The sequence below is a fragment of the Zootoca vivipara genome, chromosome 17, assembly GCF_963506605.1.
Source record: "Zootoca vivipara chromosome 17, rZooViv1.1, whole genome shotgun sequence".
In the NCBI taxonomy this organism is placed as follows: domain Eukaryota; kingdom Metazoa; phylum Chordata; class Lepidosauria; order Squamata; family Lacertidae; genus Zootoca; species Zootoca vivipara.
Window position 1 is genome coordinate 36,388,807 of NC_083292.1, and position 16,454 is coordinate 36,405,260.

The following is a 16,454-nucleotide window of genomic DNA, read 5'->3' on the forward strand; positions in this document are numbered from 1 at the left end:
CAGTTCCCGAAAGTAAGGGCTGACTCAGCTGATTATAAAGCTTTTGTCCATGATCTCTCTCCCTGTTGTGTTGTTTCAGATTCATCACATCCAACCATGAAGGGTCAACATCAGCCTCGGTGCTATGCTAGCTGCCCTCCCTCAACTGTGACGATACAGCCACCACCATTCTGCTTAACCATCCCAGGACCGGCCCTCTACTGCCCTGACCAGCCCCTTTGCATTACCCAATGCAACCCCTGTGCTCGCTCTGGTCAGGGACACAAAAGCCTCAGCTTTGCAGAGCTCCCTGCCCCGGGCTTTGCAAGCAATTCAAGCCTGATGAATTTTTATTCCAGGCCATCATACCTAGAGAGAAGATACAGCTACTGCAGCAATTATTAAACACAGACGGAATACCATTGATACGAAGGAAAACAAGGAACCCCCACCAATGGCATGAGATCGCCTTGCCTAAGCTTCTATGAATTCCTGTATCCCAGGAGTGCTGAGCACTCGTAGCCCCAACAATGGACCACAAGAACTCAGCACCTCTGCGAATGAGGCCTGCATCAAAACTCCCCCTTTCTCACTCTAAGCTTCATTTTAATTGCATGCATCTATAGCTAAAGGGCTTTCCAGTCTGAATAGCATTTCTCCTATATAACGAACTTGGGATATTATTTGCACAAAACAGAATGTTTACTCATGCATGTTTTAATTCTGGGAACAGGGGATAACTTGCATGTGTGAATCAGCCTTCAGAAAGATGGAGCATTTTTTGTGTGCAGGGTCAAACATGATCCTTTTCCATGGGAATGGTCAACATGTCTCACCAAGAGCTGTCCAGTAATGGGAAGCGATGCTGATATACATCCCAGGAATCCAACCCTACATGTGATGGAAGCTGGAACACCTGACTTCATTTGTGTCACATGATCACATAGTTCTCTAATGAATGAAATGGCATGGATGGAAGAGAAGACCCCGTTGACATGGAAAAGTCACTCTATAAAACAAAACAACAAAGTCAACATTGAGACAGTGGACACTATTTGGGGGTGGGGAATTGATTCTGCCCTTGAGAGCATTTCCCCCTTCCCCTAATTGTTCAGTGAGTCAATTCTAAAAGTCATTCATGGAGGGCAAAGTATCCACATATCTACTGTACTTGAAGCTGACTATTGTACTAATATTCTCAATGTTATCTCTTGACTTGTTACACACATTAAAATCTATGCTATGCTGCAGCACACAATGTCTACCTGTGTTTTAATTAGTAAGGTTTTTCTTTTTCTAAAAATCTAGCAACAACAAGGGTGGCACTTCCAGTTACAGTGGTACCTCGGTTTATGAACACAATTGGTTCTAGAAGTCTGTTCATAAACTGAAGCGTTCATAAACTGAAGTGAACTTTCCCATTGAAAGTAATGGAAAGTGAATTAATCCATTCCGAAAATTAATAAACCGAGGTGTTAATAAACCGAGGGTCCACTGTATTACATGTAAGTGATTTATGCCTGAATCAGGACTTAGTCATTCCTAGAGCAGACCCCCTGAAAATTAAAGAAATCATGACTAATTTACAGTAAGTCTGATTGATTGCAATGATTCTCTTCTAAGCATGACTAAGTCGGGATCCAGTGAGTTGTATCCCACTCCATCCTAGAACAACTGCCATCAATGAACTTAAGTTCGCCATGACAATTTGGTTGTAATCCAATGCTAGTTATCCTCAGAGCACACCCATTGAAACCAATTGCAGTGTCTCACTTAGGTCCATTCATTTCATCCAATACAATATATTGTGTTGTCAACATATTGCTGACATTGTACTCCCAAAATCTGGAGTACAAATTTGTCTTAACCATAGGAGATAGAAACCTGATCTTCATCTAGTCTATAAGCAGCTATTCTCTTGGGTAAAAAGCTTCATGAATCACTCTGCAGACCTGCTTTTTCCAGCCCTGCTACCTAAGATAATTCTGTGCATTCATTTTATATCTCAACCTTCCTCCCAAAGGAGTCCAGGGCAGCATAATATCACCCCTGCTTTCCTTATCAGACCAAGAACTCACCCAGCCCAGCATCCTGGTTTTTTCACCGTGTCCAATCAGCTACCTTTAGGGAGCTCACAAGGAGCGCATGAGTGCATTAGCCTTTTGAACAGGATTTTAAATAAGTAGGTAAATAAATAAATCTCCCATATATTTGTAACAGACATCACTCCCAAATTAGTTCTGGTTACAGGTAGGTAGCCGTGTTGGTCTGGGTCGAAGTAAAAATAAATAAATTCCTTCAGTAGCACCTTAAAGACCAACTAAGTTTTTATTTTGGTATGAGCTTTTGTGTGCATGCACACTTCTTCAGATATCTTCAGGTATCTGAAGAAGTGTGCATGCACACGAAAGCTCATATCAAAATAAAAATGTAGTTGGTCTTTAAGGTGCTACTGAAGGAATTTTTTTATTTCACTCCCAAATTAGTTTACCAATCAACCCCTTTTGACAGAGAACTCTGGGAATCATAGTCCTTTGAGGGTAATAGTGGGGGTTTCCTAACAACTTTCACCCGCTACAGCTCCCATAATTATTTGGGGGAAGTCATGGCTATTTAAAGTGAGTTGTTGTTTTGGGGTTGGTTTTTTTAAATACTTTTAATGCATGGTGTGAATATGGCCTCTGTTGCGCTGTCATCCTTCTGTTTTTGGAAAGAGTGGGTGTGATGTAAGTTGTTTGAGCACAAGGGCCAGTAGGTGGCACTGCGCAGGGTGGTTAAGAATACAGCGGTATCTTGGTTCTCAAAATTAATCCTTTCCGGGAGTCCGTTTGACTCCCAAAACCATTCAGAAACCAAGGCGCGTTGGACGTTCGGCTTCTGAAAAACGTTTGCAAACCAGAACACTTACTTCCGGGTGTGTGGCATTTGGGAGCCAATTTGTTCAACAACTAAGCCGTTCGGGAACCAAGGTACCACTGTTATAGAATCATAGAATCTTAGTGCTGGAAGGGACCACAAGGATCATCTAGTCCAACCCTCTGTAATGCAGGAAGCTTTTGCCCAAGAGTAGATCCTAGGGAAGTTCAGCCTGCCCCTCCTCCTGCCTCCAGAATACCCCATTTGGGGGCTTTTACCAGCTTCCAGAGGCAGAACTTCCACGCACCTGCACATTTGCTAGGTGGAATAAGAATATAAGAAGAGGCTGATGGACCAGGCCAATGGCCCAATCTAGTCCAGCATCCTGTACTCACAATGGCCAAAGAGATGCCCCAGTGGGAAAGCCAAAGGCAGGATCTGAGCACAAGAGCATTCTCCCCTTCTCCAGTTTTCAGCAGCTGGTATTCAGACGCATTACTGCATTCGCCTGCTTCTCTTGAAACAGGTAACGTCAGTGTCTGATTGTGTGCCCAGGCACCATGACCCCCAACTTTGAAGATAATAACCTGGCAAGACACATTATATTTTGTATCAAATAAGGCTACAGCTTTTATTGATGACAGATGTGAGAGGTTTGGCATAGGCATTGGGTATAACAACCATTAGCAACCAGCTCACCTGCTGGAAGTAGGGTTTGGACCAGAGGCATGGAGGACATTTGACTTACTTCAAATAGGCTTGATTGCTGACTTGAGGAGTGTCTCGCCAGAGTGGTGCATGCTCTAGTTATCTCCCTCTTGGACTACTGCAATGCGCTCTATGTGGGGCTACCTTTGAAGGTGACTCAGAAACTGCAATTAATCCAGAATGCGGCAGCTAGAATGGTGACTGGGAGCAGCTGCCGAAATCATATAACACTGGTTCCGGGAGACCTGCATTGGCTCCCATCACATTTCCGAGCACAATTCAATGCGTTGGTGGTGACCTTTAAAGCCCTAAATGGCCTCTGCCCAGTGGACCTGAAGGAGCATCTCCATCCCCATTGTTCTGCCCAGACAGGGAGGTCCAGCGCCAAGGGCCTTCTGGCGGTTCCTTCACTGTGAGAAGTGAGGTAACAGGCAACCAGGGAGAGGGCCTTCTCGGTAGTGGCACCCGCCCTGTGGAATGCCCTCCCATCAGATGTCAAGGCAGTAAGCAACTATCTTACTTTTAAAAGAAATCTGATGGCACCCCTGTTTAGGGAAGTGTTTATATGTTTAATGCTGTGTTGTGTTTTTAATATTCGGTTGGAAGCCACCCAGAATGGCTTGGGAAACCCAGCCATATGGGTGGGGGATAAATGATGATGATGATGATGATGATGATGATGATGATGATGATGATTGAGGAGTGCTACGGCCATAGCCCCCACCTGGTTGTCTGGACAACCAGGGATTCCTGCCAGATCCTTTTAACAGGATACATGTGTCCTTGGAGGGGCAGGCAGTGGCTTACAACCTCCCCTCCAGCAAGACTAAGGCCAACCTAATGCCTAATCTGCCCAAGTTGTTACAGTTGCTTTGAGGTAGGCAAAACCCCCAGACAGAGCCAATTATTCCAAGGGAAAATTCCTGCTTGGCTCAGAATACCAAGGCCAACTTTGTCCACAGCAAGGTCATTCATGAAATATAACATGAGGCAAAAAGGGGAGGGTCCGTGGGACATTCAACGAGGGACTGCACACGGTGGAAGGAGGATGGTCTCTATATGCTTGAGAAGCAGACCCAAGTGAAACCTGCTGGGTCAGTTGGTCCCGCCCCTCAGTGAACACCCATCCTTTTGCTTGCCTGACATTGGTCAATGACACCCCCACAACAGACACATGCTCTGTCCTGTTTGATTTCCGCACATAAATGGAACAATGTGTAAAAAGCTGGCTTTCAGTTTCAAAACATTTTTGTCTGTTTGTTTCAAAATATATTAATCATATTGAATCTCTTAAGTGCCTTATTTGTCGTTGAGAAGTGTGCCTGCTTCTAGGGTTGGGGCAAGGGAGGGCCGTGAACTGAGTCACCGGTGGAGTTTAATATTTGTCGACGTGATCCCAAGCTCCTCATAGCCAAGACATAGGTCATCATTGGCATCCCAGAGTATGTTGGAAATGGTTAATATCGCTTATTAAGGGTGCCACCATGTGGCTTCAGCGTGTAGATGCAGCAGCAGAAAGCATGGCTATTGAGAGTATGGAAATAAGTTGAGATCATAAGAAGAGCCTGTCTGTTGGGTCAAGCCAAAGGCCCACCTAGATCAACGTCCTGTTCTCTGTGAAATGCCCCAAATTGTCTAGGGACCTAGATAGACTGCCTCTGGACCTGGAGGTCCAGTAAAAAGAGCCTAGCTGCAGGATCAGGCCAAAGGCATGTCTAGTCCACCCTTCTGTACTCAGAGTAGCCAACCAGATGCCTCTTCTGTAAAGCCTGCAAGCAGAAACCGAGCACACCAGTGCTCTCCAGAACCAGATATGAATCAACGTGCTTTGTGTCAGAAGAAGAGCACCTCAAACCCTGCTTCCCTGGATCCATTTTTTTGGGGGGGGGGATCCCTAGGGCAGGGATGGGGAGCCTTGGGCTCAGGAGCCTTCAAGGCTCTCTAGCTGGCTTCTGGGAGGATCTCCAAGCCACACCCACTTGCATTCCTTCTCCCCATAGCTGCCAAGTTTTCCCTTTTCTTGCGAGGAAGCCTATTCAGCATAAGGGAAAATCCCTTAAAAAAAGGGATAACTTGGCAGCTATGCTTCTCCCCCTCCCCATCTTCAGTGCTCCAAGGCTTCCCTTGGCCGCATCCAGTGGAGGTGGTGGCAGCAACAGTGGCAGGTGCCATTTTCGGTTTTGCCTCATGTGTTGTAAGCTGGCATGGGAGGATACTAAATTTGTGAATCAGCATATAGATTCATTAAACAAATAGATTAGAATACATAGATACATCCCCATTTGCAGAATGCTTTCTCCAGGGAGACTCACCTGGTGCCATCATTATATATCTTTAGGCAGCAGGAAATTACTTCTTTTTAAAGCACCTGTGATTGTTTACTGCCCTAAAATCAGTCTTCTCCAATCTGGTGTACAGGTAGAGAACTATAAACAGTTCATATGCAGGTATATAGGGAATTGTCTTATATGAAATCAGAATGGGTCTGGCCAGTTCAGTTGTCAGTGACTGGCAGTAGCTCTCAGGGATTACAGGGAGGGAACTTTCCCAGCCCTATCTGGAAATGCCATCCAGTAACTTCTGTATGCAATTGAGATGCCCTATCATTGAGTCATAGTCCTTCCCCTAGATGGCAATTCTCTAGAACAGGGGTGGCCAACTCCTAAGAGACTGCAATCTACTCACAGAGTTAAAAACTGGCAGTGATCTACCCCCTCTTTTGGGGTTCAGGTCAAAGTTGTTGAGCTTTTTTTAGGAAGGAGGTAAAATGTTCAGCTTTTTTAAGGGGAGCCACAGTTGTTCAGCTTCTTTGGGGGGAGCCAAAGATCTACCAGTGATCTACCGCAGACATCCGGTGATCTACCGGTAGATCACGATCTACCTGTTGGACATGCCTGCCCTAGAAGAACTATGATGTAGATTTACTGCACAGTCATACCTTGCAAGTCAAACATTTTGGCTCCTGAACGCTGCAAACCCAGAAGTGAGTGTTCCGGTTTACAAACGTCCTTTGGAACCCAAATGTCCAATGCGACTTCTGTGGCTTCCAATTGGCTGCAGAAGCTTTCTGCAGCCAATCGGAAGCTGCGCCTTGGTTTGCAAACGTTTTGGAAGTCGAATGGACTTCCAGAATGGATTCTGTTCGACTTCTGAGGTACCACTGCACATCTGTGTTGATTGTACAATCGAAAATGCACTTGTAATTTTGTTGCTCCATCGTGGAACCTTGGGGCCCTCCACATGCAAAAATAAAATAAAAATCTTCCAACTTTTAAAGTTAGTCCCATTTTCCTTAAAAGAGAATGGAACAAACATCTCAAGAACGTTATGGAGGCAAAGCCTGCTGGTCCATCCAGCTCAGTGTGGCCCACAACAGGTATGTGATCCACCACCTTCTGAGGGTGGATTGGTTCTTCTTCACTCTAGATCTCCAAGCAGAAGCTGGACTGCTACCTTTTAATGTGTGGACTACCTTCATTAGGAAGGAGGTTGGATACCCTCCACTCTTGCATTCAATGTGCCCTAGGTAACTGCTGTTTGCTGAGTTTGCAATTGCTATGGGTGTTTGGAAGGGATTCGCGTGGAACTCTGTGGTTCTCTGAAATAAACTCTTGCAATTCATTTTAAATCAATATATTTTTGTTCAGATAATGATCTCTAACCCACTAACTTCTTCCTCTAAAGGGGAATAAAATGGAGAAAGAACCAGTGACTTGGTTTACCTGGAAGGTTTCCGTATTCCTTGTGAATAGCCCTCCATGTCATAGCTGCCAAGTTATCCCTTTTTTAAAGGGATTTCCCCTTATGCTGAATAGGCTTTCTCGCGAGAAAAGGGAAAACTTGGCAGCTATGCTCCATGTGGTAATGGCTAGATTTTTTTTTTTTTTACAGACCAGCTTGAATTGAACTGGGTGCAAAATCACCCTCAAATGGAACCCTCATTTGGGTGCCCTTGAATCGTTTAGTTCCTTGCTCATGTGTCAGCCCAACCTGCCTATTTTGAAGTATGAGGGGAATACAAACTTGACAGGAGGGGAAATTTTGTGATGCAAAAAAAAAGCTTTAATGACAAAGGGAATGAAGAAACAGCAGTATTTTTTTTTCAGCAGGGAAAAGAGTGATAAATTAGAATGCAATTGATTTGTCAATCTGCACTATTGGTTATGGAAAAACAGTCACAAGATTTCAGTGGGTACAGTTTAAAGCATTCAAGAATCTCTTCAAACAGGATAGCTGTGGGTCGTTCATCATCAGAGCGGAGAAAAGGGGTGGACTTATGTGCTCTCCCCACCCCCTTCAAGTCATAGACGCGAAGTTTGTAGAAAGTAACATAGCCTGGAAAGGATATTTCTGCGAGTTATTTCTTCTTGTGTGCAATTGTGGAAACAAAAATATACACAGAGTTCAAGTGTGGATTCGCTGACCATTCAGTTCAAGGAGCTTGCATCAGCAGGTGACAGAAGGCGAAGGGTTTCCCCAAGTCCACTCCTGCAAGTTCAAGCTTTGGGTTCGTCTTTTGTTTCTGCGGTTGTCCTATGAGCTTTGGGTTGTTTCCTCTGGGTTCAGTAGCAGGTGTAGCATGCGGTACTAGGCAGCAGTGCCAAGCTTCCACCATAGGAGCCGCCATAAGACCTGCTGCTGTAGCCGCCACTTCCACCATATCCGCTTCTGCGGCCTCCAGAGTATCTACTGCCACCATATCCACCACTACCATATCCACCACTTCGACCATATCCGCCAAAGCTGTATCCACCACTTCGACCATATCCGCCACTGCTGTATCCACCACTTCCACCATATCCGCCACTGCTGTATCCACCACTTCCACCATATCCGCCACTGCCGTATCCACCCCTTCCACCGTATCCGTCACTGCCGTATCCACCCCTTCCACCATATCCACCACTGCTGTAGCCACCACTGCCACTGTATCGGCGTCCCCCGCTCATTCGGCGTCCTCCTCCTCTTATTAGTTGGACACTGCCTCCAGCTCCACCAATATCACCACCCACACTGCCGCCACCTATGCCCATCCCACCACTGCTACCAATAGCACGGCCACCACCCATTCCTCCCCCAATTCCTCCACTGCCTCCATATCCACCGCCATAGCCTGCACACGGGTTGTATTGCTCAATGCCAAAGTTTTGGTCAGGGCAGTAGAGAGCTGGTCCTGGAATATTTAGGACGAAGGGTGGTGGCTGTATTGTCACCGTGGATGCAGGACAGCTAGCATAACACATGTTCCCACCGCCTCCGACAGACATCTTTGCAGGGTGAGAGCTGTTTCTGAAAGAGAGCAATGAGAGATCAATGTGGTATGCAACATTTAATTCAACAGACACATTTCAAATCCCTACAGGTTAATAGAGAGGCAGCTCACACAGATGTCCATGAACAGATGTGCCCCACAGCTGGATCAATCCAACGGCCCATCTAGTCCTCTTTTCACATTGGCCAACCAGATGCCTACAGAAAGCCCACAAGTAGCTACTCTCCCCACTTGCCATTCCCAGAAACTGGTATTCAGTGACATTGTGCCTCTGGCAGTGGAGCGTGAACACAGTCATTGTGACTAGAAGCCATTGATATCCTTCTCCTCCATTAATTCAATGGTTCTAGATTGCAACTCCCATCAGCCCTGACCATTGGCATGCTGGCTGCACGGACTGCTGGAAGGTGACATTTGTGAGAACATCAGAGGAGCTCTAAAGACAGTGGCCCATCTAGTCCAACATCCTGTTCCCACAGTGGCCAATTAAATTTCTCTGGGATGCCCATGAGCAGGGCATGAATGCAAGAGCCCCTCATTGTTACCCATAAAAAATAAGAAGAACCTGACTGCTGGATGAGGCTAGCAGCCCATTTGAACCAACCTTCTGTTCTCACAGTGGCCCACAACCACTGCAACAGCACTCTGCCCATTTACGATACCCAGCAACTAGAACACATTCTATTGTGGAGGCAATTACCTGCCAATTGCCCAGCTGGCATAGTTTAAACAAGTCATGTATTAAGGACATTAGGAGTGGAGGTCTAACAGGTTGGTAATGATGTCACTTTGGAACAGGGTTCTTTAACCTTACATCCCTAGAGGTTCTTGGGCCACAACTCCCATCATCTCCAACTAGTTTAGCGAATGGTCAAGAACAGGCACCCCCAAACTTTGGCCGTCCAGATGTTTTGGACTACAATTCCCATCTTCCCCGACGACTGGTCCTGTTAGCCAGGGATCACGGGAGTTGTAGGCCAAAACATCTGGAGGGCCAAAGTTTGGTGGTGCCTGGTCAAGAATGATGGGACTTACCCAACAACATCAGTGGACTGATGAAGATTGCTTTAGACCTTAATGCTTCATGGCAGTGTCTAACAATTCAACTGTCATTGGCAGACAGCATCCTGTGAAGACTATAATGCCCATGCCCTTCTTGGGGGCTTCTGATTGGCCAACTGTGGGAAACAGGACATTGAGTCTGGTGGACCTTTGGCCTGCTAATCCAAAAGGTTATACAAATCTATGTTGTGGCCACATTTGGAATACTATGTCCAGTACTGACCACCTCGGCTCAGGAAGGATAGTGTACATATCAAAAGGGATATTTGTAGAGCTGGAGAAGCTTCTTGAAAGTGCAACCAAAATGATCCAGGGGATGAAGGACAGGTTTGTCCTTTGAGGACAGGTTGTAGCATTTGGGACTTCTTAGTTTAGAGAAAAGCAATTTTAGAGAAAAAATTGCTTAGTTTAGAGAAAACAAATTGCTTAGACAAAACCTAGACAGCATCTTAAGAAGCAGAGACATCACCTTGCCGACAAAGGTCCATATAGTTAAAGCTATGGTTGTCCCAGTAGTGATGTATGGAAGTGAGAGCTGGACTATAAAGAAGGCTGATCGCCGAAGAATTGATGCTTTTGAATTATGGTGCTGGAGGAGACTCTTGAGAGTCCCATGGACTGCAAGAAGATCAAACCTATCCATTCTGTAGGAAATCAGCCCTGAGTGCTCACTAGAAGGACAGATCCTGAAACTGAGGCTCCTGGAAAAGACCCTGATGTTGGGAAAGAAGGCACAAGGAGAAAGGGACAACAGAAGATGAGATGTTTGTACCATACTATAGAAGCTACCAACATGAATTTGATGAAACTCTGGGAGGCAGTGGAAGACAGGAGTGCCTGGCATGCTCTGGTCCATGGGGTCACAGTGAGTCAAACACGACTAAACGACAACAACAAAAGAAACAGCAAAGAACCCTTCTCTGCTTCCATTGTTGTTGCTGCTGCTGTTGTTTTAACAATCTTTAAGTGAAGTGCCTTTCAGTGACAGATGTGACAGAATTAAAACAGGTCATTAAACGACTAAACAACAGCAAGTTTAGAGAAAAGGTGACAATGATAGAAATTTATAAAATACATGGCATGGAGAAAATGGATAAGACAGAACTTTCTGTCCCTTTCTCATAACAGTAAAACAAATCCAATGAAGCTAAGCATTAGTAGAAAATACTTCTTCACACAGCAAATAGTTAAAACTATGGAGCTCACTCCTGTGGGATGCCATGATGGCCACCAACTTGGAAGGCTTTCTAAGTGGATTGGAAGAAATCATAGAGGATAAGGTTACTCATGGCTACTAACCACGATGTGTTTGCTCTGCCTTCATTGCCAGAAGCAGTAATGTGTCTGAATATCAGTTGCTGGAAACCACAGGAGGGGGGGCAGTGATGGGGTGCTCAAAACCCACTTGTGGGTTTCCCAGAGGCTTCTGGTTGTCCACTGTGTGAATAGGGTGATGGACTAGATGGGCCATCGGCCCGATCCAGCAGGCTTTTCTTATTTCCTTAGGGATCTGACAGACTTTTGGTTTGATAATCCAGAAATGAAGTTCCTTAGACAAAGGCCCTGCATTTAGTGGTTCTTGAACTGGGATCAGATGAAATATCTTCTGAATTGGTGCCATGGGAGTGGATATGGCCAGATTCGTACATGTTTCATTATTTAGTCATTCGTTTTGGAAAAGGATTGATGAAGAAGACCTTTTCAGGTGGTAGTTATGATCACAGGGATATTTGTGTGGGAAGCAGGGATGGAACACTTTGGAAAGAAAATCAAGGGAGTTGGCTGCTCAAAGCCCAAACAAAGCATCATTACTCAAAAGCAAGCCTTGCTGAAAACAATGAGTCTCCCTTCTAAGTGAACAACCCTAAATTAATTGGCCATCAGTCTTCAGGATGGGGTGATCATCTTAAACAGCACTATAAGATGTTGCAACTTGCCCTTAGGTAAGCATGATGCAAATCTGAAACCAACTAAATTCATAATGAGTTTTAATTAAAACCATTAGAGTAATCTCTTAATATCTGACCTTTTAGCTATGTAGTGCTTATTGCAAAAAGAAGAAGAAATGTCTTGCAAACCAGCAGCTCCCAAGTCCAGAGGTTCCCTACCTTCCCAATAGACTTGAAAACTTAATGATAGGACATCTCTTGCCTGGCTCAGGTTCAGATGGTGCAGAAGATAAACTGAATTACTCCCCCACTGCCTCAGATGGGAAACTGTAACAAAAGGCCAATCACAGCCTATATTCCTGTCCTGCTACCAATGAAAGAGGATGAGGACTGCAGAACCCTCTCTTTGTGTGGTTAGAGAATCACCATTGCATTGGCTGCTAAATTTTGTTTAAATGGAAGTGGATTGAGATTGGAGCGGCTGGTTGGGTTATTCTCTGGCTCAGATTTCAATTAAGAATTATGGAAGCTTAAAGGTAAAGGGACCCCTGACCATTAGGTCCAGTCATGGACGACTCTGGGGTTGCGGCGCTCATCTCGCGTTATTGGCCGAGGGAGCCAGCGTACAGCTTCCAGGTCATGTGGCCAGCATGGCAAAGCCTCTTCTGGTGAACCAGAGCAGCACATGGAAATGCTGTTTACCTTCCCGCTGTAGTGGTACCTATTTATCTACTTGCACTTTGACGTGCTTTCGAACTGCTAGGTTGGCAGGAGCAAGGACCGAGTAACGGGAGCTCTCCCCATCACGGGGATTTGAACAGCCAACCTTCTGATCGGCAAGCCCTATCTCTGTGGTTTAACCCACAGCACCACCCATGTCCCTACAATACCCTTATTTTCTTTGTGGTGAGGATTCTAAGCATGCCAAAGCCCATAACTTGTTCCAGAAGGCATCATCTGACTCTATATTTTGTATAGTCAAAACTGTTTCTCACAGAAGTGATTGTACCCTTTTGGTTGATGGCAAGCTCCTTCACATAATTTTAAAAGCAAGGAGGATATGTTGCATCTAAATAGCAAACAAGTCAACATAGATCAATCACTTTTGCCAGAAACATACATATTTAGAAAACTTTCAGGACTCAAGATTTTCATTGTGTGTGTTCTGCTAAGGTAGTCTCTCAGCTAGGGTAAACAAGCCAACTCATTCCACTTTCAATCACATATATGAAACTGAACACAGAAACATACGGTACATTCATTTGGGTCAAAACACATTCAGCATTCGTGCATGCAATGCCTTGACATTAGGGTTTCCCCCACAACTTTCCATACCCAAATATTAGGAAGGGTCATAAGATGCTGTTTTATACTAAATGGGACCATCGGTCCAAAGCAATCTTCTGCAACTTAATCCTTTCCAGATTTTATGGATTTAACTCACATTTCCCCCAGCTGGAATGATTGTGCCCAACTGGGTTGATGGGAGTTGCAGTCCAAAACATCTGGAAGGCACCAGGTTGATGAAGGTTGAGCTACACTGATTGGCAATGGCTCTCCAGTGTTTCCATAACAATAGCCTCCCCAGCTCTTCCTGAAGATGCTGAGACTTCTGCATGTGAAACATATTCACTACTACTGAGATTCATTTCTTGAGGACATTGTAATGCCACTGAGCTATGTTCTTTTTAACATAAGAAACTGCCTTACATCAAGTCTGACCACTGTCCATCGAGCTCAATGTTGTCTACACTGATAGGCAGCAGCTCTCCAGAGTTTCCGACAATGGTTATCCTAGCCCAGCCTGGAGATGTTGGGGACTGAACCCAGGTCCTTCCACATGCAACTCTGAGAAACAATCACTTCTCAGGTTTTTGCTCTGGATTTCTGAGGCCCCAATAAACTCACCTTGTTTTGCAAGAAGTTCCAGTGAAATGAGAATTAATCACTGCTCTTCTCTTGATTTCAAATTATATATTGTGTTGCTGTGTGTGCAATTTTTACACATCATTTATTTCACTCAGGTTTCCCACCCTTCCTTTATGGGTGGATATGCATCAAACCCCACACAGAAATAGGGTCACTTTAATGGTGTTGGATCAAGTGCCTTTGTGTACATCGTTTTCTCAAGGTGCAGCAGCAAATTTTGCTCATTGGTGAAAACAATGTACAAAAAGAATCTTGAAGTATCGAGCCTACAGTTACACTGTATTTTGTTATTCTATTTGTTTGCAGTAATTCAGCAATGCACACATGCACATTCAGAATGTGGAGAGGGATAATGCCAAGGAAATACCATCAGCAGCAAATTAGGCATTCCAATATTGATTCTAGAAATTCTCCATATTAAATCGGAACTTGAGAGACGTCTATTGCAATGTGGAAAGAAACCATGTTACACCAAAGGGACAAGGGAATCCTTTCCTCCCTAGTTTACTTGACAGCTTAGAAGATACTTTGGAGATCTGGATCATTCATTCTTTCCCCTGCTTCATCCTTTTTATGACTTGCTTATAGCCGTGCTTCTCTGTTGCACTATACAGGCTAGAGGAGATTGCATATGGATAAGAACTTAAAAACAAAAGAAATGCAACAGTAAGGCTGGGAGGCAGGGCTGGTCTCAAGGAGGGGCACAGGCACCTGCAGAGAGGACTTTCTTCTAACTGCTTCTCTAACTGGTAATGTTTATGGGAAGAGGCAGTGGCAGAGCTCCCAAATAGCATGCAGAACGCTGCACGTTCAACCCACAGCATCTGCAAGTAGGGTTGGGACGGACTCCTGCCTGAAATTCCAGAGATTTCTTGCTAGTCCATGTAGAAAATGTCATGTAGATAGACCAATGACTTGGCTTGGTAGAAAACCACCTCCTATGGAGATTCCCAGCAAGTGTTCTACTCTGCAGCCTCCACAGCCTCAGAGTTCTCAGCTATTCAGAGAGGAGGAGGAGAAGCCTTCCACTGCTCTATAGGAATGGGGAAGTCCATATGTGTGGAATTTAAGCTTGAAAAGAACATTTTCAAAAGAATCCATAATCTTGTTGATAAGTTCTAACTTAACATTGGCAAATTTGTCAACTTTTAAAGTTTTCCCACCCTCTACCCATTTGCTACCAAGGAGTGTGGTGGAGTCTCCTTCTTTGGAGGTCTTTAAGCAGAGGCTTGACATGCATATGTCAAGAATGCTTTGATGGTGTTTCCTGTTTGGCAGGGGGTTGGATTGGATGGCCCTTGTGGTCTCTTCCAACTCTATGGTTCTATGATTCTAAAAAATACTTGCATCTGTTTCCTTGATTCAAAGTGTTTGGCAGACGGGCAGAACATAAGGACATAAGACCATAAGAAGAGCCTGTTGGAACAGACCAATGGCCCATCCAGCATAGCATCCTTTTCTCACAGTGGCCAATCAGATTTCTCCAGGAAGTCCACAGGGGGAGCATGAATGCAAGTCTCCTCCCTAATTGTTAGCCATCAGAACAGCCTGGCTGCTAGATCAGGTCAATAGTCCAAATAGTTCAACATCCTGCTCACACAGTTGCCAAGCAGATGCACCAAAGACAAGCCCACAAGCAAGACCAGAGCACAAAACCACACTCTTCTCCCCTGCAGTTTCCAGCAAGCAGCAGCATTAGTGCTTCCAGCAATGGAGGCATAGCACAGCCATCATCTGCTTTGCATGCAGAAGTTCCCAGGTTTGCCCTCCAGCATCTCCAGGTAGGGTTGGGAATGTTCCCAGCCATAACCCCTGTTGCCACTCAGTAAATCTCACACTGAGCCAGATGGACCAATGGTCTGAACAGCACAAAGGCAGTTTCTATGTTCCTAGGATGAAAATTCAGATTCAAGCAACATTAAATGGAGGGGTTGTTTGTGGGCATAATCAAGCTGAGAGAATCAGCTTGAAGAGCTTCATTCCTCTCCAAATTCATTTCAATTGCAATATCAGCTCTGAAAGACACCCTCTTCGACTTACCTGTGCTTGTTAGTGGAGGATGAAAAGAGTCAAGAGAGATGATGAAGGCAGTCCTTGGGTGCCAACCTTTTTATACAGTCTCATCCTCCACCAGGTGAGTATGACACACTTTTGGGTGTGAATTAATCCATTGACACCACCATGGAAATTGCTCTTAAGTAATCACCTACTCCCCATACTCTCCAGTGTTTGATTATCAAGTCGATAGGAATAATCACCTTATTGATTGTGTTTACTATTTTCTATCTTGCGACTCAGCACACTATGGACTCCACCCAACAAGGTTGCCAAATGGAGGTTATGAACTCTTGGTCTTAATACCTTAAGTGGAAAGGAGTCCAACCTATGAACATCTGTGTAAACACTTTGCACACCGTTCCAAACGTGGAATGACATACCTTGCTTGTTCCAATTGTCCCTAATTATTGGGGAAGGTCCCAATGTACTAAATATTTCCCAGGACATAGTTAAACTTTGGAACGTGCTTCCATGAGATATAGTGATGGTCACCAACTTAGACAACTCTGAAAGGGGGCTAGGCAAATTTATAGAGGATAATATGACTATCAATGTCCAGAAATCATTATGGCCATTTATACTACCTCCAAGATCAGAGACAGCATGTCTCTGAATACTGTTTGCTAAGATTCAATAGCAGTAGAGGGCTACCCTGTTTGCAGATTTCTTGGAGGCATCTAGATGTTCCTTGTGCAGAAAAG

The 16,454-nt window shown here is 44.8% G+C and overlaps 1 protein-coding gene across 1 annotated transcript; it reads right to left on the reverse strand.

Moving 5' to 3' along the window:
- Positions 1 to 7,582: 7,582 nt before the first annotated feature.
- On the reverse strand, positions 7,583 to 15,869 carry LOC118076138 (uncharacterized). Its single transcript, XM_035098723.2, has 2 exons — positions 15,736 to 15,869; positions 7,583 to 8,832 (listed from the first exon to the last, which is right to left on the reverse strand). The coding sequence occupies exon 2, from the start codon at positions 8,808 to 8,810 to the stop codon at positions 8,106 to 8,108; it is 705 nt and encodes a 234-aa protein (XP_034954614.2). The 5' UTR covers positions 8,811 to 8,832; positions 15,736 to 15,869; the 3' UTR covers positions 7,583 to 8,105.
- Positions 15,870 to 16,454: the final 585 nt, after the last annotated feature.